At 43.1% G+C, this 23,503-nt stretch overlaps 1 protein-coding gene across 2 annotated transcripts in view; it reads left to right on the top strand.

The window, feature by feature from the left end:
* Positions 1-23,503, top strand: part of BRWD1 (bromodomain and WD repeat domain containing 1) — a 113,014-nt gene that overhangs the window by 24,275 nt on the left and 65,236 nt on the right. For both annotated transcript variants that reach the window (XM_043538220.1, XM_037903863.2), the window contains exons 13-22: positions 7,528-7,626; positions 8,880-9,030; positions 9,698-9,832; positions 11,933-12,061; positions 12,997-13,222; positions 14,110-14,295; positions 15,116-15,299; positions 16,623-16,716; positions 17,879-18,019; positions 19,955-20,040. In XM_043538220.1, coding sequence (XP_043394155.1) covers positions 7,528-7,626; positions 8,880-9,030; positions 9,698-9,832; positions 11,933-12,061; positions 12,997-13,222; positions 14,110-14,295; positions 15,116-15,299; positions 16,623-16,716; positions 17,879-18,019; positions 19,955-20,040 — 1,431 coding nt within the window. The remainder of the gene's footprint in view (positions 1-7,527; positions 7,627-8,879; positions 9,031-9,697; positions 9,833-11,932; positions 12,062-12,996; positions 13,223-14,109; positions 14,296-15,115; positions 15,300-16,622; positions 16,717-17,878; positions 18,020-19,954; positions 20,041-23,503) is intronic.

Raw genomic sequence — 23,503 nt, forward strand, 5'->3', positions numbered from 1 at the left:
ACTTTCCGGTACCCTCTTCTCTTCCCACAGCTAGAAATGTGCTGTGCATCCTGCTAGTGTCAGTTACATCACAGGGCACCTTCTCTTCCCCTCATCTGAGCCATCAGTTTCCCAATGCATAATCCAGTCTTTTAGGGCATACTCTCCATTTAGCCTGCTTATCAGCTCCAGTGTTACCCTTTTTGTCACCCTTTTTCCATGTCAGATGTGAGGAATGCTACACCTCTGCATCATATCCACTAAGAGCCCCCTACTTGGATCTAAGGCTTCAGGGCAAGGAAGTAGTAGGAAGAAACTATTTAATGTTATCATAATGCCCACAGGGCCGTCTAAGTGTTTGGACCCTATTGTACTTTGTGCTGTACAAAGATAGATTCAGTTCCTCTTTGAGTGCTTGTTCATGTCCACTCCACTCCACTCAGGTGTGTGTGTGCACACGTGCATGATGGCCAGAAGATTTTTCCCCTAGCAGCATCCATTGGGTCGGCCTGAGTGCACCCTGGAGTCACGCCTTCATGGCGCTTAATATAGAGTCCTGCCACCCCTTCAGTTCCTTCTTACCGCCAGTTACAGTTGGCTGGAACTTAACTCTTGCTTAGCAATCACGTTCTCTACTCATTGTATATAGTTACCTTAGTCTTATAGTTCTTAGCATAGAGTTGTTGGGGGTTTCCCCCCCATCCCGCCTCCCCAGAGCCGTGGCATGCTGCGGTCCCTGGGGTTTAAAAACTGTGTGGCTTGCGCAAAGCACATGCCAAAGAGCAATCCACACTCCTCATGTTTACGGTGCCTAGGGGAGGGACACCAAAAGGATAGCTGTAAGATCTGCTCCGTGTTCCACCCTAGAACTCTTAAAGAAAGGAAACAGCAGCTGAAGGTGATCCTTGTGGAGGCAGCCTACGCCCTCACTCCAACCTGGGCTCAGGGGACCTGGCCCCTAATGCTTAGTCTTTGATGTGGAGCTCCACCGCACCGTTGTCAAGCTCGGTGCCGAGAAAGGACTCCTCCCGAGATGCTTGGCACCGACATGGCACCTCGCGAGGCCCAGCTGACAGCAGGTACCGATCCCACTCGCCGGTGCCTCAGAAGAAAAAGAAGCTGGACAGCCGCTCTCCTACGGCCAAACCCAGAGGTGTGAGACCCCAGGCGGGCCACAGTTCTGGATCCCCTGCTGGGGCCGTGTCGACTCCTGTCCCCCCTCAGTCGCTGCTCCCTACACAGCAGCTACAGCTCCCTTCAATGCCGGAGGCTTACCAAGCTGCTCAGGACCTCCTGCACCTTACAGTACCGTTCTCGGCCCCCAGGAGGAAAGAACCTTTAGTGCTGGTGGACCTGCCCCACCCCCCTGGTGCAGTCAGGAGGGAAGCCGGCTATGATGTCGAGGTGCTCCCCCTCGCTATGACCCTCAGTGCCGGCTCACTTGGACAGAGAGCCTACCCACTCAAACAAGCTCTTGACGCTCAAGGCACCGAGGCTCGGCTCCTCCGTGGTCTTCAGTCTCAGAGACCTTGGAGTCAGAGTCTGACTCCTATCACTCCAGGAGAAGCAGGAGCTGCAGATCGAGGTCTGGGAGAGACAGGAGTGAGCCCCAGGTGTGGCCTCTGCGATGGCAGAACCCGCCTCAGTGGCCCTTCTGGACCCCCTGGGCTTTTCACCAAGGACAGGGAGGAATCCAAGGTCACTGCTCCGTGATGTCTTCTGTGGCTTCAGCCACCTTTGTCACGCCATCAGCTACACATCTGCCCTCGGCACCTGCCCACACACCAACGCCTCTGACAGCGGCACCATTGTTGATTCCGGCACTGTGATTGGTTCTGAATTTGGCAGTGTCCTCGCACTGTCTCCCACGCTGGCACCATTGTTGACTACGACGCAGGCACCGGCAGCGTTGACGTCGGGCCCTCCGCCTTCCTTGTGAGCGGATTGGCACTGGCTCCTTCGGTTCCTCCCATCATACTGATGGCTGCGCCAACTCTTGGTCCGTCATCTGCAGCTCTGGCACCGTCGGCTGCACCCCTAGCACCAATGCTGCCCCGAGAGTCTCTGGGGATCCCTGGGGGCAGATGGCAGGGAGCATCCGCTCATTATGAATGCTTCTTCCTCTTCATTACTGGATGAAGCATTGATGGGTACAGTCATAGCTCCTGCGCTTGAGGACAACAGGGTGCTGCAGCAGTTGCTGTGCAGAGCCACTCAGGGTCTGGGCATTAAGGCCGAGGAAGTAGTCAAGGAGGCTGATCCTGTGGTGGACATCCTTGCACCCTCAGGGCCTTCCCGTATTAATTGTGGACACCACCAAGACCCTGTGGCAGACCCAAGTGCAATGAGAGGCATTATTTCATTCCCTCCACAAGGGCTCGGACATTTCTACTTCCACCCACCCCCTGACTCTCTTGTTGTGGATACTGCTAACCAGTGTGAGAGACAGGGCTTTCAAGGGCCCTCCCCAAAAAACAGGGAAGCTAAGCATCTAGACCTTGTTGGGAGAAAGGTCTATTCTACAGGGGGTCTGCAACTCCATATCTCGAACCAACAGGCCATTGTCAGCAGGTACAGGTACATGAACACCACCTTTGCGGTTATGGCTAAATTTACTGAGCTCCTCCCTTCGGACTCCTGAACCAGGTTCTCGGCTTTAGAGCAGGATGGGAATCAAGTCTCCCTCACTTCCCTCCAGGTTGCATTGGATGCTGCAGATGCTGCCACTAGGGTCATGGCGCCTGGGGTGGCCATGAGAAAGGGCTCCTGGCTACAAGTCTCTGGGCTCCCTTAGGAGTAGACCATTCAGGACCTCCCATTTAAGGGTGAGACTCTTCTCTTGTCCGTCTTTCAAAAGAGGCTGCACAGCCTGAAAGACTCACGAGCCACCCTCAAGTCTTTGGGTCTGCACACTCCAGCCACACGGCGGAGACGCTTCCGACTGCGACCTCCTCCGAGATGCCATCAGCAGAACCGAAAGGATGGTTCTTGGAGGAGGAGGCAACACCCAACCTTAGGTCAGGGCTCTGGCCAGCCCAAGGCGCCCTCTGGCCCTAAACCGGCCTTTTGAAGGCGCAGTCAAGAACAGCGCACCAGATCAGAGACTGGATCTACTCCGCCTTACCTTTTCCTCCCGACTATCCCCTTTCTACCGTGCATGGTCCCGTATCACCTGGGACTGCTGGGTGCTCTGCACGGTAGAGAGGGGATACTCCATCCAATTCTGTGCCTTTCCACCCCCCTTCCCTGTCCCTCTTCAGGGACCCTTCTGACGAGCATCTACTCATCCAGGAGGTGCAGTTATTCCTATCACTAGGGGCAGTGGAGGAGGTTCCTCTGGAGCACAGGGGCAAGGGCTTCTATTCCCGGTATTTCCTAATACCGAAAGCCAAAGGTGGCCTCAGGCATATCTTTGACCTGCGAGAGCTCAACAAGTTCGTGAAGAAACTCCGGTTCTGCATGGTCTCCTTGGCCTCCATCATCCCCTCACTAGATCCAGCAGATTGGTATGCCACACTCAACTTGAAGGACGCGTACTTTCACATTGCAATCACTCAGACCCACAGGAAGTACCTCAGGTTTGTGGTCAATGGTACCCACAACCAATTTACTGTCCCTATGTTCAGCCTGTTAGAGGCACCTCGAGTATTCACCAAGTGCATGGCAGTCATCACTGCGTTCTTGTGGAGGCACCAGGTACAGGTGTTTCCATACCGTGACAACTGGCTGATCAAAGTCTGCTCCAGGACTCAAGTGAAAATTCAGGTCACATTTATCAGAGCCACCTTCGAGAGCCTGGATCTACTCCTAAACGAAGCAAAATAGACTCTGTCTCCTGTCCAGAGGATAGAGTTCATAGGGGCAGTACTGGACTCGACCCAAGCCAGGGCATACATGCCACAGGCGAGGTTTCAGGCCTTCAGCAGCGTAATCCGGGGCGTCATGCATTTCCACACCACTCCGGCACGAAACTGTCTGAAACTTCTCAGGCACATGGCGGCCTGTACCTATGTGGTGTGGCACAGCAGACTCAGCTTCGACTGCTCCACTCGTGGCTAGCGTCAGTCTATTGTCCAGCCCGGGACAGCTTGGACAGGATCATGATCCTGCCTCGCCTGGTCCTCGACTCGCTTCGGTGGTGGATCGATGCTCAGCAGGTGTGCTCAGGGGTCCCCTTTGTTGCCCCACAGCCATGTCCGTTGTTGGTGACGGATGCGTCAGACTTGGGCTGGGGAGCTCATCTGGGAGACCGCATAACTCAAGGCCTCTGGTCTCAAGCAGATCTATCTCTCCACATCAGTGTCAGAGCTGAGAGCGGTGCGCCTAGCATGTCAAACATTCTGTCCTTACTAATTGGACAATGTGTATTAGTCATGATGGACAATACAATAGCAATGTTCTATATCAACAAATGGGGGTGCATGCTCCTCTCCCCTGTGCCAAGAAGCCTTCATGCTATGGGACTTCGGTGTAGAACATTCACTTGCAGGCTTCGTACCTCCTCGGGATTCAGAACGAGCTGGCGGACCACCTCAGCAGGTCGTTCCACAGCCATGAGTGGTCCCTTCACCCGGACATCGCAATTTCAATCTTCCAGTGGTGGGGGTTTTCCCTAGTAGACCTCTTTGCCATGTGACGCAACAGGAAGAGCCAGCAGTTCTGCTCCTTCCAAATTCACAGCCCGGGCTCCGCCACGGATGCGTTCTTCCTCCACTGGGGAGGTTCTCTCCTATACGCCTTTCCACCCATACTGCTCATTCACAAGGTGCTGCTCAAGATCCGCAGAGATCAAGCTCTGGTCATACTGATAGCACTGGCCTGGCCCCATCAGCACTGGTTCAGTTCCCTCCTAGACATGTCTGTGGGAGCCCTGATTACCTTGCTGCTCTCCCCAGAGCTTCTCACACAAGAACGCGGACGTCTCCAACACCCCAACTTCCAGTTGCTCCATCTTACGGCGTGGAAGCTCAATGGTTAAATCCATTGGTGCTTTCCTGTTCAGACCAGGTCCTCCTTGGTAGTAGGAAACCCTCTACAAGAGCCACGTACCTTGCCAAGTGGAAGAAATTTTCAGTCTGGTTGGCGCAGTGCCATTCGCCCCCGATGCTGGTTTCATTGCCGCACGTTCTAGACTACCTCCTTCATCTGAAGCAGGAGGGTCTCTCATTGCCTTCTATACAGGTGCACCTAGCCGCTATCTCGGCCTTCGTCCCGGGCGTGCAGGGCCGCTTGGTGTTTGCTAACCCCATGGTCAGCCAATTCCTAAAGGGGCTCGACAGGTTATACTCTCACGTCCGTCAACCGCTCCCTGCCTGGGACCTCAACTTGTTCCTTTCTAGGCTCATTGGGTCCCCCTTTGAGCCTTTAGCAACATGCTCCCTGCTTTACCTCTCCTACAAGGTCGCGTTCCTGGTAGCAATAACCTCAGGTGTGTGAGCTCAGGGCCTTGACATCAGATCCTCCCTACACCATGTTCTTTAAGGACAAGGTTCAGCTCAGGTCTCACCCTGCTTTCCTCCCGAAGGTTGTCTCGCAGTTTCACATCAACCAGGACATCTTCCTCCTGGTTTTCTACTGTAAACCTCGTTCCAGTGCCTGGGAGCAGAGACTCCACTCTCTGGACGTCTGCAGGGCGCTGACCTTTTACATCGAGAGAACGAAACCGTTCAGAAAGTCAGTCCAGTTGTTCGTGGCAGTGGCGGACAGGATGAAAGTCAGCTGGTTTCATCCCAACACATCTCGTCATGGATTGTGTCCTGTATCCATGAGTGCTACGACCTGGCATGTGTTCCTGTACCTCCGATCACTGTACACTCTGCCAGGGCGCAGGCTTCATCTACAGCATTCCTGGTTCAAGTTCCCACCCAGGAAATCTGTAGAGCGGGGACGTGGTTCTCCATACACACTTTTGCCACGCATTATGCGATTACCCAGCAGGCCAGAGATGATGCGGCCTTCGGAAGAGCAGTACTCCAATCAGTGGACAGCTCCAACCCCACCTCCTGAACTTGGCTTGGGAGTCACCTGATTGGAATGGATGTGAACAAGCACTGAAAGAAGAAAAAACTGTTTCTCACGTCTTGTAACTGTTCTTCAAGATGTTGTTCATGTCCATTCCAATACCCACCCTCTTACCCCTCTGTCGGAGTAGCCGGCAAGCAGGAACTGAAGGGGTGCTGGGTCAGTAGGGCTTTGTATTGAGTGCCATGAAGGCGCGACTCCAGGGGGCACCCAGGCCGACCTGACGACTGCTGCTAGGAGAAAAATCTTCTGGCCATCGTTGCGCGCACACACCTGATTTGAGTGGACATGAACAACACATCTCGAACAACAGTTACGAGAAGTGAGTAACCATTTTTTCTTGCACCAAGGAATTTACAATCTAAGAAATGGACTTATTTGATGAAGTGTGCCAAGTATTTCTGCGACACGGCACTGCTGTCTGCTCAGCTGTTTTCTTTTGCTAGTGGATTCAGCAAACCACCCTAATTTTACAATGTGTTTTGATCAGGAAATGAAAGCAGGGTCTGGAAACAGGGATTTCTGTAATAAAATTGTATGAAATCATTTTAAACTTTTTTCAAGTATGGATTTGTAGAAAAAGGATTTTACAAAAAAGTGTGGCTGCTTGAAAAACACCCTAAGTGCTGCTGTTATATTAAAATGAATGGGTATGATCTTATTAAATGCAGAAAAGATCCAAGACCATAACTGAGTGGCATATTGATAAATCAAAAAAATATTTGTGTCCTTTAGTTCTCCTGGTATATTTGCAACTGGAACCATAAATTGCATACTTCTGGTTTTTACTGGAGACCTAGATAAGTGACTAAGAATGCTTTTGTAATCTACACCTGGCCTGGAGGTTGCAGTTTTTCCTTCTAAATATGGCTCTTTCTACAATAATCCTTGTCTTTGGCACTTTCATATTGCAGTAATCCAGTGCTATCTATGTGGGGCTACTATTTTATACAATCCAGAAATTATAATCTGTAAAAAGTATGACTGCTTTCTTGCTTAGCCATGCTTCTTGTGCAGGATATGGATGGAGCTCAGGCATAAATCTACCTTTTGTTGCAATTTCTTTCCCAGTGCAATTTTAAAATATGATTTTTGATCTGTAAAGTCCTATATGGATTGCATCCTGGATATCTCAGGCTTCCCTTCTCTGTCTGATGCCATAGCATTTGAGCTAAGGGTTTTGATTTAATAAGGAAGGACCTGGAGACAGGTTTTTCATGAAGAGTCCTTAACTCAGAACTTGCTTTCCTGTTGTTCTGCTGGTTCTCAAATTTGTTGACCTTGCGCTTACATAGAAAGCTCATCTTTTTCTTTGGCTTTCTCTGGGAAAGAAGTCTGAGTTTGGGTCTTTGGAGAGTCTAAGCCTGGGTTGGAAAGATAACTTGTTTTGGTCGTTATTCCATTTTGTAGGTTTTATTTAACCTTGTGTTTATGCCCCCAGAACTCTGGATGGGTGTATTTTTAATTCGAAATACTGTGAATATCTACTTTTGTGTACTAGATAACATCTTTTACAATTATTTCAAGGTTCATAAGTGGCAGCAGAGATGGAACAGCCCATATCTGGCGCTTCCAGCAAACCGAATGGAGGAGCATCTTGTTGGATATGGCTGACAGGTTACCAGGGTAGGCTGAGTGTCTTCTATTTATGTGTGTTTATGGGGAGTCAGGTACTTTGAAAGATTCACTCTATCTGCTTGGAATCTAATCTAAATTCTGCACCTTTTAATTTTAAGTAAGCATGTGTGGTGTTTTTTTATTAGTCTATTAAAGAAGTTCCTCTTCCGTATAATATCCATTTTTTTCTTCAGAAGAAAAATGCCCATTCTTTAGTGAAGCCTGCTGCGTCCGATTCCTTTCTAGCAATCCAGAAGCCCTGTTCCTACCATAAATTGTAACTTTATCATAACTTGATTTGCTTTAATTAGCATAGCAATTTGATTTTTTTTCCAAAGTGTTCTCTAGTTTTCACCCACATATTGTGGCATCTCAAACTGCTCCCAGAGTTTCAAAATTAAAATTCCAAAAATCTAAATGTGCTCCTAATTTTGAGGAAGTCAGTTTCATATGGGCTCCATCTAAAAAGATGGAGGTAATTTTGTGCACTCTGTCCAATAAATACACTAACATTTTTAGCAGTGCTTTCTCATCCCTTCTTCAGAGGGCTACATTCAATGAATTGAATTTGTTTTATTTTATAGCTCCCTTGTTTTCCACAAATCTTTTTGACGTACACATGTAGAGACTGTGAATTAAGACACAGTGGGTTCAACAGTCTTTTTTTCTTTAAAAGAGAAACAAGAGTAACTTAGACTCAGACTTCAGGACAGATTGAGACTCCCAGGTCCTTGGTTTCTAGTATCTTTATAGTTCATTCTGGTTCTTAACTTCAATATTCAAATAAATTTCCTATTGAACTGTACTGTGACAACTCACAGAAACATCCCATTCTCATGAAATTTATCTAATTAAAAAAAAAAAGTGAAATAGGATAGCTGAGCATTATTGGACTGTTGGGTAAGGGTTTTTTTAAGTATCAGTTCTTCAGTAGGTTCACTAACATTTTGAGCCTAAAACATATCAGTGGTATATTTCCATTAAATTAAAAACACACTTGTTTTGCATGCAATTTTGTGATTTAAAGTAAAACCTACAAAAGCAAGAAAACTCAGATTTAAAGTTTAAGATGTCAACACATTCTATGGTCAAGTTACTGCAGAAATATCAAAATAGTGGACAAGTTACGCCTAGAGTTTAATCCTTAGCTCAGTATGTCAGATTCTTAACATCACAAGAGAGTTCAATTTTTGTTTAGATATTGAAATGAACATTTATTTTAAAAGTTATACTTATACTGGCGCTGGTCTCTTTTTAAATAGTGACTCTCATTCTGAAGAAGACCGATTTATGAAGCCTAAAGTAACAATGATAGCTTGGAATCAAAATGATAATTTTGTTGTTACTGCTGTGAATAATCATCTGCTAAAAGTTTGGAATTCTTATACTGGGCAATTACTTCATGATATGGTGGTATGTAATGATCTTACCTGCTTTTTAAAATATGCAGCCTTTCTCTTTTGATAGTATTAAAGTGGCATTTGCATGTTGAATTGGTCATTAAATTTGATTGTCTTGGAAGCTTGTATCTGAATATAATGCAGGTATCGTACTTATTTTAAAAAAAATAAACACCCAAAAACTCAACAGCTTCCCTTCCATCAAAAAACATCCCTGTGTGTTTCAGAGTAGCAGCCGTGTTAGTCTGTATCCGCAAAAAGAAAAGGAGGACTTGTGGCACCTTAGAGACTAACAGATTTGTGCAAAACAATAAAATTGAGCCCACCTTCCATGTGAAGTAGGGAAAAGCTTGACTTTTCTCGAATAAATATCAAATCCCATTTTTTAAATTAAGTAGGTATGTTGCCATATTTGTTTGAATCCAGACAATGGTATAGTTCAAAAACAGTCTTGTCTTTGTCACAAGGTGCCCTGACTCTTGCACCCATGTACAGTGTTTGTCACTTTCACAATTGCATGCATGTTGAGCCACCAAAAGTTCAGATTTCTGGAGGTAGTCTTGAGGGTCTTAGAAGTGTTAGATGAGGGAGGAGTCATGATGGATGCATGAATTCAGAACTCTAACGTATTAATTGTAAACTTGTGATTTTTATATGCCTATTTTTCTGTATTAAAATAGGGACATACGGATGAAGTATTTGTGTTGGAGACCCACCCTTTTGATTCAAGGATTATGTTATCTGCAGGCCATGATGGCAATATCTTTATATGGGATATTACAAAAGGCATCAAAACTAAGCATTATTTTAACATGGTAAGATCAAATTATTGTACAGTCCTCTGCCTTTTTCAGGATTTGCAACATATTTGAGCAATTGTGATTATAGTGTCTTCTCTCCCCATTTTTTTGGCTTCTAAAATGGTGGTTTGATATTAATTTGGCCCTGTTGGTCTTTAAAGCCCTTACCTTGTGTAGTCCCTTGTTCTATTTAGACCAGCACCTCAAAGCTCATTCTGACAAATAATTACATTGTCAGCTGTAAGAATGCTACTATCATTTAAGTCAGCAAGTGATGGTGCCTTTTTTTGTGGTTCACTGTAGCAATACGATGACTCACTGGTGTGGCCCCTCCTGCTGGTCGTCCAGGAAATTAGCTCTCCAGCATATGGAGCGCCTTCTGCAGGCTGGTGTCTCGCCAGCCATTGGTCCTGTGTCCCTCCTGGACCCCGGTGCCCTTTATCTCGGTATTCTGCCCCAGCAGTACCTCCTTGCTCTGGGTTTCCCCTCCCAGGGAACCCCCAACCCTCTAAACCCACCTTGCCTCAGTGGCTACTGCCAGTCATTAGCTAGGCCCCGCTAACTGGGGCAGACTGCAGTGTAATGGCCACTCATAACTGCCAAGGGGTTAGGGCCAGCTGCCTCTGCCTATTCCCAAGCTGCGCCTCTGCAGCCCCAGTACCTTTCTGGGCATTTAAAAACGCCTGCAGCCTGGGGGTTTACCAGGCTGGAGCTCCCCAGCTCCCTTTGCCCTTCCCCAGCACTGCTCGGCTTCAGGTACCTTCTTCTCAGGCAGCTAGTCCTTCTGGCTCCAGGGCTAGAGTGAGACTCCTTTGCTTCTGGCTCACAGCCCTCTTATAAGGGCCAGCTGGGCCCTGATTGAGCTGGCTGCAGCTGTGGTCAGCTACACAGTCAGCTTCCCCCAGCTGTTCTTAATCCCTTTCCCTGCTGCAGCCCTCTCCAGGGCTGCTTTTAACCTCTTCCGGGCCAGAGCAGGGTGACCACCCCACTACATTCACCCAACTATATGGAGCTCACTTTATTTTTGACAGCTGTCTTAGCCCATCCTTCTCCACTTTTAAATAACTTATTTTTTCCCCAATTTGTGCTATTATAACCACTGTTCACACTTTTTTTGTTTCTTTCTAGATGTAGACAATAAGGGATTGGCTTTGTCTTGTATTTGGTCTTGAGGATATCTTTGTACAGTGCTATAACAGTGAGGTGCTTTAAAAAGTAGCATTTGATATTAAAGTGGGTTTGTTTAAAAATATAAAGCTTTGTAAAAAGCATGTTTTTAGCTGTTCAAATTACAGTCGATCCACAACCTTAAATAAGGCCTGGGCTATGCTGCGGGGGGGTCGAACTAAGATACGATATTCGCGTAGCTGAAGTCGAAGTATCTTAGTTTGACTTACCTGGCCATCCTCATGGCGGTGAGTCAACCGCGGTGGCTCCCCCTTCGACTCTGCTTACTCCTCCTGCCGAGGTAGAGTACAGACTTCGATTTGGGGATCAATTTATCGCATCTAGACGAGACACAATAAATTGATCCCCCCTAGATCGATCACTACCCTCCAATCCGGCGGGTAGTGAAGACGAACCCTTAGTCTCTTAAAATTTGGACCTCTCTAGGAAACTAAATAGCTGACTATAGACTCTTGACTTTGCAATCTAAATATAATTTTATGTTCCTCTTTATTTATATTGAGAATAGGTTACATATGGTAGAGACCTAGGATAAATCTCTAAATTTCTCATATTCCCCTCTCAGCAGGGAAAAATGGACTGTATTTGGGGGTACGTTGCTGGATGGGGCCCAAGCTTGTAATCAGATCTGCATGGGTGAATGCTTCTGCCTTTGCAAAGTCCAACTGACTTCAGAGAGACTCTACAGGTGTTAAGGGGGTTTCAATGCAGATCCAATTCCAAGATGGGAGTCCTAATTATCATGTAATTGGGAACGTTAAATAAACGTAACAACAAAATTTCACTGTAACATGGATAGGAGAAACATGACCTTGTTTTTAAATAACAGGGAGTCTCTGGTAATTGAAGTTTGGAGAAGGCTGTACAGTATTGCTTGTTCCAAAAAATATGACCCCACTTACCTTGAGTTTCATGTCCTCAATCTAGATTGAAGGACAAGGACATGGTGCTGTTTTTGACTGCAAGTTTTCATCAGATGGACAACATTTTGCCTGTACAGATTCTCATGGGCATCTGTTGATATTTGGTTTTGGGTGTAACAAGCCTTATGAAAAGGTAAGTTCAGATTTCTGTTGACATTAGCTTTTCATGATGATGACTAGAGGAATAAATAAATTCATGTGAAAAATATAATGCACACTTGGATATATGTATTTACTATCTTGACTTTTGTTTTTGGTTTTTCTTAATAAGCAGTAATTTTTCTTACAAGAATGTATGAAGTGCCAGTCTATTGTAAAACAACAAACAAAAATTCTGTAAAAAATGACCACTCTAGTTCAACATTTATCATTTGAGGGTTTTTTCCTAACTATCCTACCTATTCAACTCGGGATCAAAAAGTGAAAAGTCGTTCATTTCTTCTTGCTTATTTTTATATTTTATTACCATCAGTAATAAAAGTTCTGACTGTTACCTCTTTGACACTTTTGCACCCCCACTTTCCTTCAGTGCAGTTGCTTGGATGTAACTGAAGGCTTAATTTTGATTGCAGAATCTTTATTTCTGGTGTTAACTCTTGATGAAGAAAGAACCCAACCTGACTTTGAGATCCTATGGCAAATTTGTAGGTTAGCGGTTGGAAAACCATATGTTTAAATGGAAACAAAGCAAATGTTTGCTAAATGTTAAATTAAAAATGTAAATTTGAAATGCTGTTTTATAGTTACTTTTCAGGGTTAAACAGCAATTTTATTTAATATAGGATTGCAGAACTTTCAATGTATTATCTTCTCAAAGACCTCCATACTGAATACTTTTAACTGCTTGCCTATCAAAATTCCTTTCTTTTGTGAGGGATATATCGTCAGAGCAACACAAATCTAGGATGGCATAGGATCTTTGTGTGGCTTTTTTCCTTTTGAGAACTTGGTCTCTCAATACCGGTTGTTGCAATAGGAGGTAAACGTAGTATAATTTTCTTCTACATGCAAGTTCTTTAACATATCCTTTTTTCAAGTTGACAGTATGCAAGCTTCATTTCTTTCCAGATTCCTGATCAGATGTTCTTCCACACTGACTACCGACCATTGATTCGAGATGCTAACAATTATGTCCTAGATGAGCAGACACAACAGGCCCCTCATCTCATGCCACCTCCGTTCTTAGTAGATGTGGATGGAAACCCTCATCCAACAAAATACCAGAGATTAGTACCAGGAAGAGAGAACTGTGCAGACGAACATTTGATTCCTCAACTGGGATATATAGCAACAAGTAAGAATAGTAGTTTTAACTTCAGGATCTGTCTGTGTCTGACTAGACTTTAGAACCATTACAGTTCTTTTGAATAGGAAAAGATTAATGTTCTACATTTACCTCAAAGCTATTTTTATATTTTACTTGAGATTTATGTAGTTGTCTTGTACCGCAAATATCTATTGGATGTAATATTGTCTGATCAAGCGTATTTGCTATAGTTTCACCTTCTAGTTGCTGGTTTACAAAGAGGATATAATCACTAACGCAGTGGGAGGTAACGAAGGTGGTGGTTTAGCTCACATTGAAAAAGTGAGAGTTCTTTGGAACAAAAGATTTCGTCCTTCTAGTGTCTTTTAGTTTATAACTGACTTCCTGGCTGTATGCAACCGTAGCATGGGTATGCAAGAATCAGTAAAGAATTTGAGGCACACGTCATATTAAATATTACCCAAAAAAAAAAAAAATCCTTGCCTGTGGTATGGATAACATCTTAAAATTATTGAAACAGAGCATCTTAATCTAATTTGCTTTTATGGTGTTTCTCCAAACCAAGAAATGCAAAGAGTAAACAGTGAAAATAGTCTGTTTCACATTTTTATGGAGGTTTTTTGGTTAATTTCATTTTCTGATGCCATATTTGGGTTGCAGCGGTTGCAAATATATTTTTTAAAACTCATGAATTATTTCTGTTCATTTTAGGTTTGGGAAATGTCCTTTTTAAAATATGAAGTAATATAAATAACTTGTGGGTGATTATCCACATTATGTTTCAGAATTATCCTCAAATACTCAATTTTAGACCATCTTAATTGTTAAGGTGTGCTGTGAAGGTGATCAGCACAGCCAACTTTAGTTCAATGACAGTTAACCATTTTGCTTGTTGTTTGCATTAAATTTACCAGGTGATGGAGAGGTTGTTGAGCAAGTGATAGGCCAGCAAACTGTTGACCAGGATGAACAAAGTCTGGAACCCAACATTCTTGATGGCATGATAAGACAGTTACAGCAACAGCAAGACCAAAGAACTGGATCAGATCAAGAAGTTGTTCCAAATGGACTACAAAATGGAGAAGGAACACCTAGAAGAGGTCAATAACTACTGATAAATATTTGTTTAGGTGTGGGGACGGGGAAATCACTTCATCTGAAGAATTTTTTGTGCTACTTTTGAGTATGAAATAGTCCACATGGGTTCTAGTCTATCTGTTACCATCTGGGATCAAGATGCCCTATAAAACTGGGACTTTTGGCTGTGCCTTTTGGGCTAAAACACCTCCAGGTACTTCTGTAAATGTATCTAAAAATGTTGAATCTCCAGGTTTTGGTACATACAACCTTAAACATATAAAAAGCATTGGTTTTGATTGCAGGCAGCTAAATATTTAAGGATATATGTAGAGTACTGTAATATTTCAAGAGTTCTAGAAACTCACTTTTTACTTGTATTTTTCTAAAGTTTGCAAAAATGTCTTTTCATTGAGTAATGGTTTCTTCTCCCTTTCTTTACCCTGTGGACTTCAAGTGGATTTAAAATGAACATGATTCTGTTCAATATGTATATACCTATGACTATATAAGTGTCATGCTGGGAATAGTATTTAGGTAGCTAGCTGTTGGTGCAAAATCAGCAGGAAAAACTCAAAACATCTTTCATACTGTGTTGCCTTTCACTGGGGTTTGAAAGTAGCAGTGGAAGTAATAAAGATTTTTAAAACAGCTTGAAATCCCGAATTTATCACCAGAGAAGGCGATCCATTCACACAATTTGATTCTTTAATATGTTTCCTGTGAGCTTTCTTTCGTTGGAGAATGTTAATCTCTAATTTACAGCCAAACAATTGGGGCAAACTAGACACCAAAGCTGTCCGGTGGCAGACGATTTTCTACTCTTTCATCATGTTTTTTTAGGTTTTAGAAGGCCAAGTTTAGACATCCAGTCCCCTCCAAATATTGGTCTGCGTCGCAGTGGACAAGTGGAAGGTGTACGTCAAATGCATCAGAATGCTCCACGAAGTCAAATTGCCACAGAGCGAGACCTTCAAGCTTGGAAACGAAGAGTGGTTGTACCAGAAATACCACTGTATTTATTCAGGTGCGTGAAAATTTAGCTGGCTCATATGAAGGACATCTTTTTTTAAAAAAAAAATGATGTTGCTATCAATATTACTCCAGATGTTTAATACCTTAATATTCTCCTTTATTCAGTGCTATTGGGCCTACGCTAAAAATATACTCCTGTGCAAATTGAAATTATTAAATGTTAATTTCAGTTGCGTTCAAAACTAAGTTGGTAAAAGTATGCGAAATAAGGGTGAAGGGAGAACTAACTAGTTGGAAAATAACTTGAGCATGTAAGAGGATTTACTGCAAACAATGAAGCATGTTCCAAAAGAATTGAAGGGCTAGTTAGGTTCACTGAATGCTCCCCATTTTCCAGAAAAGTGAGGGTTATAAGGTTACATTCACTAACTTGGAAAGATTAAAAAAAAATATTTGGGGGGCTCCTGAGCGACTCTTCTCCTGGTATGAGTTGCTGTCCAGCAGCAACACAGGAGGAGCATTGCCTGAACAGGAGGCAGAAGAAGGTTCTTGAAGACAGCTGGCTGTTGCTTTCATACAGGAGCATTACATGCCTGGGAGGAAGACGAGTAGCATTTGTTGCTGAGGATAAGGAACAGCAGCACTTGTAGCCAAGGGGGCTGTTAAAAGCTTTTTCCTTCAGCCCATCCTCAGAGCCAGGTGTCTGCAAAAGGGAAAGAGGAGGAACTCCTGTTGTCATCATCACCTGCTTGCAAAGCCTGGTGGTTGTGGGGAGGAAGAGAAGCAAACCCTCTAGTGTTAAATGTATCAGCTAAGATTGGTTGAATCTACTTTACTTGGCCAGCATGTTTAAAAGAAAATTCTAGAAACCTGTTCCTTTGCAAACAGCAAATATGTTCTTGATGCCTATCACTGTACATGGTGCCTGTTAGCATGATTCTAGTAGTGTAGACGGGACCAAAAAGGTGTGTAAGGGAGGTGATCTATCCATATATTTGGACCTACTTCTACTGACGGGACCATAGATTGAAAATGGAGTGGGGAGTTATTTCATCCTACAAGGTGGTGAATTTGGGAGCAAAATCCTCTTGTAAATTCTTCTTATCAACCATGTCTGCCAATGTGTGAGGAGAGTGTTTTCTTTATGAATTGATAGCTATATAAAAACCCTAAATATTTAGAAACCATAGAATTTCTTCATCATGTTATAACCATTCCAAGAGAGGTTAAAATTTGGACATTTAAACTGTCAATTTTGCTAGGTCCAGTGTCGGAATATAAAGTATTGTAAAGAAGACAAACCTGTAACTACTCAATTTACTTTCAGAATTGTGATTTTACTTTTATTTTGACAAGTTTCAAAAATCTCTTGTAGAAAACAGGAGGATTACCGTATTGCAAAAGGAGAGGAAGAGAGAGCGCTCTATGCAACAGAGAGGAAAAGGAAGACATTTCAGTTCTCAGAAAAGGTATGAAACAGATATAGTGAATGATGAGCTCTTAACTTCTGAATGAGAGAGCCACAAGTTGAAAAAGTACCTACAAATGTCTCTGAAGATATCATCTTGCAGGATTCTCCCAGATCCCAATGCCTCATTTTTCTGGTAATTTTTTTATTTAATGGTGACTCCCTTGAATTGGCTTTTTTTTTTTTTTTTTTTTTTCCTGGGAGCTTCACCTTCCTCCATCCACGGAACTGACTGGAACTTGGTTGGCAGCTTGTCTGACAGTCGAGAGGGCCTGGATTGGACTTCATGCTGCTATTATTGTATTAAAGGATTCAAGATTTTATAGACAGGGCAGTTTTCCCAGTCACCTACAGTACTAATGAGTGTAAACATAGTGAGAATCCTCCAAGATATCTTCAGAGTTTATAGAAATTAGTTCGGAATAATAAGCTAGTTAACTTTTTTTTAATTGAGTAGATTTCAAGTTGGTGTGCTACTAACAGTAAGTGAAATGATGGATTTGCAACAAGTTCTGTTAGGCTGTAAAATAACCACAATTAATTTATAACAGCTTCTTAAAAAATTGAACCGTGAAAGTGGCCTGCCTTTCTCACAAATTCAGAAGGACTATATTTCTTGTTTTAATCTGTTGTCAAAATAACAGCTTATTTTTATATTTAAAACAACTCTTGTTTTTGCCTTACCTTTCTTTATAGTTATGTTGATTGTATCTTCTCATATGACATAATTTTTTCTTTAATTTCATAAACTGCTCAATTCCACAGAAGATAATCGAACTACAGAATAAACTAGGAGTCCTGTTCATGTAAATAATTATAGTTTCACTACACAACTATAATTCACTATATTTACAGTTTTAATCTTTTTTAAAAACTTACTGCATTAGGAGTTATGATTTTGACACTACTGTAAGGTGTACCCCATTTAAGCAAAAAGTGGGAACTCTGAATAGCTTGTAGACCTCAGTTCTTCAAGAATAGATACTCTTTGCATTCTTGTATGTTCACAATATTTGTTACAAGTCTATACAATGAAGTTTACTTTCATACTGTAAAGCTATATTTAACTTTTTATCTATTTATTTATGCAAAAATTGGATTGCATTAATTCAGCCTTGTATCTTTATCTGTTATGCCTTACTTTTTACTTCTGTATATATTAGAGTGACTCTGAAGCTTCACTGATACAATCCAAGCGTAGACTGCATAGGCGTAAATATCCAAGTTATCGAACACGGAATAACACAGAACAACTTGATTCATCTGATGAGGAAAGGGATGACTGTTTTGGCTTTATAAACCAGGTAAGTGCTTTTCCAGATTCTTTAATTTAGTACCTGGAATTAGTGGAAAGTATTGTGAACGTTTCATAAAATGTCAGATTTCTGTTGCAGAAAATGCATGCATCCCTGTTTTTACAAAAACAAATATTTCTTTAATATGCTAACTGTCAACAGATATTACCAGTGCTCTAGGTTGCCCAACACTTCCGTTATAAAACCTTGCTTTCGGTTGTTTAAAAGTACTGTTGCAAACTCTGTTTGTTTGGGCTGCTATTTTCCATGCCAGTCATCTGCCTCAGATTGAACACTTCTGAAAATTTCAGCAAAAATAGCTTGCCCATTTCGAAGAAAGAGATTTGTAAAAAAACCAACATTTTTTTCTATTGTTTTTTTGTTTTTGTTTTTTCAAAAAACCCACCCTTACAATTGTTTCATTGAGAAGCTCTAGTGCCTTTATGCTTTCATAGTAGGGATTTGAAATTTGGCATTGGCTACACCCTAGTTTCAGATGTCTTTTGTTGTTCTGTGGAAAAACTGCCCAAATTTATCCAAATTTATATTTCTTTGGAAAAAAGTATGTTTGCATATGCTCAGTAGTGAGTTTTGGCAGCTAAATTCTCCAAAGATTCTGTCTGTGTTGGGCAGAGGTTGAGCAGGAGTTTCCCTATAAGCGCCGCTCTTGGCTGCGGTGGTGGTGGGCACAGGAACAGAAAGCAGTGAGACTCTCTTGTGCCTCTCAGTGTTTCCCTTCAAATGCAGAGGGAACAAGAGCCGGACTTGGGGATTGAAGAACTGGGGCTGGGAAATATGGTAGTTGAAGCCAGGGGGAGAGACTGGTAGCTATGCTATAGGGTTGAATCAGGGTCGTGTAGTGAAGAGACTGTTGTCTGTAGGAACCCTGCTTCATCTATTGCAAGTCAAAAAGTGTATAGTGAATAAGATGGGGTTGCAGGAGTAGAGGACAGTATCATGGTTAAGGCAGTTGAATGCACAAGCAACCTTAATTCTGGCATTTCTTAACCTTGAGTTCTTGACTATGCAACCTTAACAATTTTCTTTTAACATGTTTTGTGCAGTATGCTGTAGGATACAACCTGAGTCATGACCAGCTCTGATAGCCCTCATGCTGATACTCAGTTACTAGGTCTATTTAAAAAAAAAAGCAGTCCTTAAATTCACGATGACCTATTGCTCCTAGGAATCTGAAATTCACGTGGGCAAAAACTGCAGGAAATGTTAAAACTTCTGCAGTATATTGGGGGATATTTTACGTTCTATGTAATCCATTTTGTATTTAAATATACACCGTTTTACTTCAGAAAATTATTGAATATAAGGCCAATCAATATGCTGAAAATCTACAAAATCACCATGCCCATTTTGTATGAAATATTTAAGGAAAACAAATTTAGAGAAGTTAGAATTCTTCTGTTTTTATGGGGAGGAGGGACATGGTATTTTTTCATTTGTGAATCCCCTTCCTCTACCATGTTAAATCCTTCTTTTGCATGGTAAGTGAGCCAAATTCTGTCATACATTGACTTTGTGAGGACATCTAGAGTCTAAGATATTGCAAATTATATTTCAGAATGAGTATTAAAATCTTGCAAAGTGTGTGCAGTCAAAGAATTCTACAGTATTCCTAGGCAAAACAGTGAGCCCACCACTGGGAGGTGGGCTGTTGTAGCCTTGGAAACAGCTGTAACAGTTCTTATGGCCCCTGTGTTTCTGTACAGTCTAACCATGTTGAATAATTTAATGTGTAGTGCTAGTTTGTATTATTGTTGAGGAAGTCAGCTCAAATAGAAATTAAAGAACTTTACGTCACTATTTTTAATCTGTTATTTTTACATACTAAGGAGATCTTAGTGTTTAAAACAATATAAAACTTACAATATGCACTGCAAAAAAAAAAAATTAAGATTGATAGTCAACTAAACTTTTTTTTAAATCCAGGAAGCAGAAGAAAGTGACTGTTTGGATTCTTCTGATGAGGAGGAAGAATGGAAAAGTGACAAGAAAAGCAACAGTAACAGTTCTAGGTAAAAAAATATTTCTACTTACTCACTTAAGTCTCTTCTGAATGTTGTCAAATTTTGTTTTTGAATGTCTAACACAAATCTAGATTAAAATCTCCCATATAAAGTTCTAGCATGATTAGGCTACTTGAAGAAATCCATTCTTTGAAAACGCCCTGGCTTTTTACCAGCAATCAAGGAAGATGGTCAGTCAAGGGACCTGTGTGTGTGTGTGTGTGTGTGTTAAACAAAAAACCTCGCCAATATTCACTTCTTTACTCTTACTGAGATTTTTTTTTAAAAAAAGTGAAGCCACATTTTGTGCATGCCAAATACAAATATCTTGTTAAGGCAACATTAAAGTTAAAAAGTTGACGTTTGGATTACCACAGTGACTTTTATTATCAGTCATAGAAATTTAGGACTGGAAGGGACCTCGAGAAGTCAAGTCCAGCCCCCTGCACTGAGGCAGAACCAAGTAAACCTCTACCATCCCTGACAGGTGTTTGTCCAATCTGTTCTTTAAAACCTCTGGTTTTAGGGGATTCCACAGCCTCCCTTGGAAATCTATTCCAGAGCTTAATGACCCTTATAGTTAGAAAATTGTTCCTAATATCTAACCTAATCTCCCTTGCTGTAGATTAAAGCCCATTACTACTTGTCCTAACTTCATTGGTCATAGAGAACAATTGATCACTCCTCTGTATAACAGCCATTAAATATTTAAAGACTGTTATCAGGTCGTGTCATGTCGTCCCGTCCCCCCCCCACCCCCCCCGTCATCTTCTCAAAACTAAACATGGCCAGTTTTTTTAACCTTTCCCCATAGCTCAGGTTTTCTAAACTACTTATAATTTTTGTTGCTTTCCTCTGGACTCTCTCCAGTTTGTCCACATCTTTCCAAAAGTATGGATGCTGTACTCCGGCTGAGACCTCAGCAGTGCCAAATAGAGTGGGACAGTTACCTCCCCTGACTTATATACAACATGCTTTTAATACACCCCAGTAAATTAACCTTTTTCACAACTGCATCACATTGACTCATATTCAAATTGTGATTCACTGTAGGCCCCAGATCCTCTTCAACAGTACTACCACCAAACCAGTTATTACACAACTACAAAATGGGGATTTGATTTTATCCTTCCTAAGTGAAGTACTTTGCATTTGTCTTGTTTGAATTTCATCTTGTTGAATTCAGGCCAGTTCTCCAATTTATCATAAGAAGTGCATAAGATAAATTAAGTATTTAGAAATCAGCAAATACAAAAGTTAAGTAGTCTGATACCACACTTTCTCAAATACGGTTTGGGAATGTAAGAATGTGCAGTGACATATATTGTTTTAATATGAGAAATGCAGAATTTTTGTTTCCTGATGTGAGTCTTCAGTGCACATTAAGGATCTATGAATAGTGAGTCCTTTACATTTAATTTCATAGGCTTGTAAAGGAAAAAGTTGGAAGATTTCCCCAGTAGTAGGGCTAATAAACAAGGGAAAGCACAGGCAAGTTTCACCTTTTAATGTCCTATAACTGTGTCCTTTAAGAATTTATAGGCGTGATTTGGCTAATGGCTATTTTAAGCTATGTACATGTTTCTGTGCCAGTGCAGAAGACTTAGTGATCCCAGAGTTTACCAACATTAAGTTCTTTGAGTAGATGCAGCCGTATATTCCTAGTAAAATGGCAGCGCTCAGGCTTTTAGACCGTCCCTTGGCTTTATGAGGTAGCGCTGCCCTGGCCACTCTGTTTCCTACTCACCGCTTGTCAGCTGAAGTCGGAGCTCTGTGTGGTTCTTGCTTCACAACCTTGCAATTAGTTTTTTACTGTAGATAATTAATAGTAGTATTAGTTAAAAGTTACAGTATATAGCACAGTGTTAGTGGCAGTGCTCCCCAGTGATGCCCTCACCTGGGTTCAAGCATTGCCCTTTGTGGGGAGTGGTGATTCCTAATAGTGACCCCTACACGTGGTGCTTGCTCTGCCTTAGCGAAGCCCATCTTAAGGAGAACTGTTTGATCTGCAGATCATTCAAAAAGAGGACTTACGTGGCACGGGACCTTTGCCTTAAATAGCACCTGCTTGAGCAGTCCATGAGCCTGACCCAGTACTGAAGCTTCTGACGCACCATCTGTGGAGGGGAGGGGAGGGCAGACACCTCGTACCATCAGGTTTGGCTCAGACATCTGTTGAGGCTGGTACCGATGACAACAGTGCTGGTGCTGACAGTCTTAGTGGTGTTGACATACCAGGCTGCCGCAGAATTACTTTGCCTTTTGGTACCATCCTCACTGCAGGTTCAAGACTTCAGGGCTGACACCCATGATGGCCCTTCACTTGGAGTGTGCCGCTGAAGTCTTGGCACTGAACCACAAAGCGCTCGTTCTGGGGCTTGGTATGGACATGGTACCAGAGACAGTACAAGGGTCTTCGGTACTGAGTCCATCCTCTGCACTGACACAATCAACACCACCCTGAACACGCCCGATCTTGTCTGATCTTGGAAGCTAAGCAGGGTCGGGCCTGGTTAGTACTTGGATGAGGGGGCCATTTAGGGATCTGGGGCAAAAATTGGGGATTGGTCCTGCTTTGAGCAGGGAGTTGGACTAGATGACCTCCTGAGGTCCCTTCCAACCTTGATATTCTATGATATTCTACCACAGATGGTTCCATGGAGGCTGTCGCCGCCCTTGATGTCAATGCACCCGGGTGCTCCAGTACTGTTGTTTGCACCAAGACTGACCTTGCCTGCTCCATCAGTCTTTTCAGCACTAGTGTTGCAGACTACGTTGGGGGTGCCTATCTTGACCTTGTTCTGGGCCACAGATGAGTCGGATTGCCCACCGGAATCTCCCTTCCCACATCTCCTAGGTCTTGGGACTCCTATGCTTCAGAGTCAGGTTTCTCGCCCTCCCACTCCATATCACCTGAAGAAGTCCGGAAGCCACTGGTGGACCAGTACGGCTGCCAAAGTTGGTATGCACCTCGAGGCCTGGCGCCTACTGGCCACCAATTCCTTACCCATACCAGTGGCCACCTTGGGCTTGGTGACAAGCCCCTTGCTCCTGGAGGTCTTGCTTGTTGTGAAAGTCAAAGTGAGATCCCCTGCTGATGCGGCATTAGGGGCTGTGGACCAGCCACCAGTCCAGATGCCTGCGGTTTCCCATCCCGTGGAGCAGCCAGAATTTCCTCATCCAGAGACACTGCACCAGGAGCAGGATCTGCTGGTAGTCCAGCCAGCAGCCTCATCCTTGTCCCTGGATGGTACAGTTTTGCCTGGTTCATCCTCCCCTTCCACCCAGAGGACTTCAGGGCATACCAGGACCTATTATGTCAGGTAGCCTTGTCGCTGGGTATTCGGGTGGAGTTTCTCCAGGAGAATACCCATAAACTTGTGGATGTTTTCCAGTCGTCTGTCCCTGGGAGAGTGGCCCTCCCTATTAATGAGGCACTCCTTGGTATCGCTGGTGGCCAAGCGGCTGGAGA

Source organism: Chelonia mydas, chromosome 1 (genome assembly GCF_015237465.2).
Source record: "Chelonia mydas isolate rCheMyd1 chromosome 1, rCheMyd1.pri.v2, whole genome shotgun sequence".
Taxonomy (NCBI): domain Eukaryota; kingdom Metazoa; phylum Chordata; order Testudines; family Cheloniidae; genus Chelonia; species Chelonia mydas.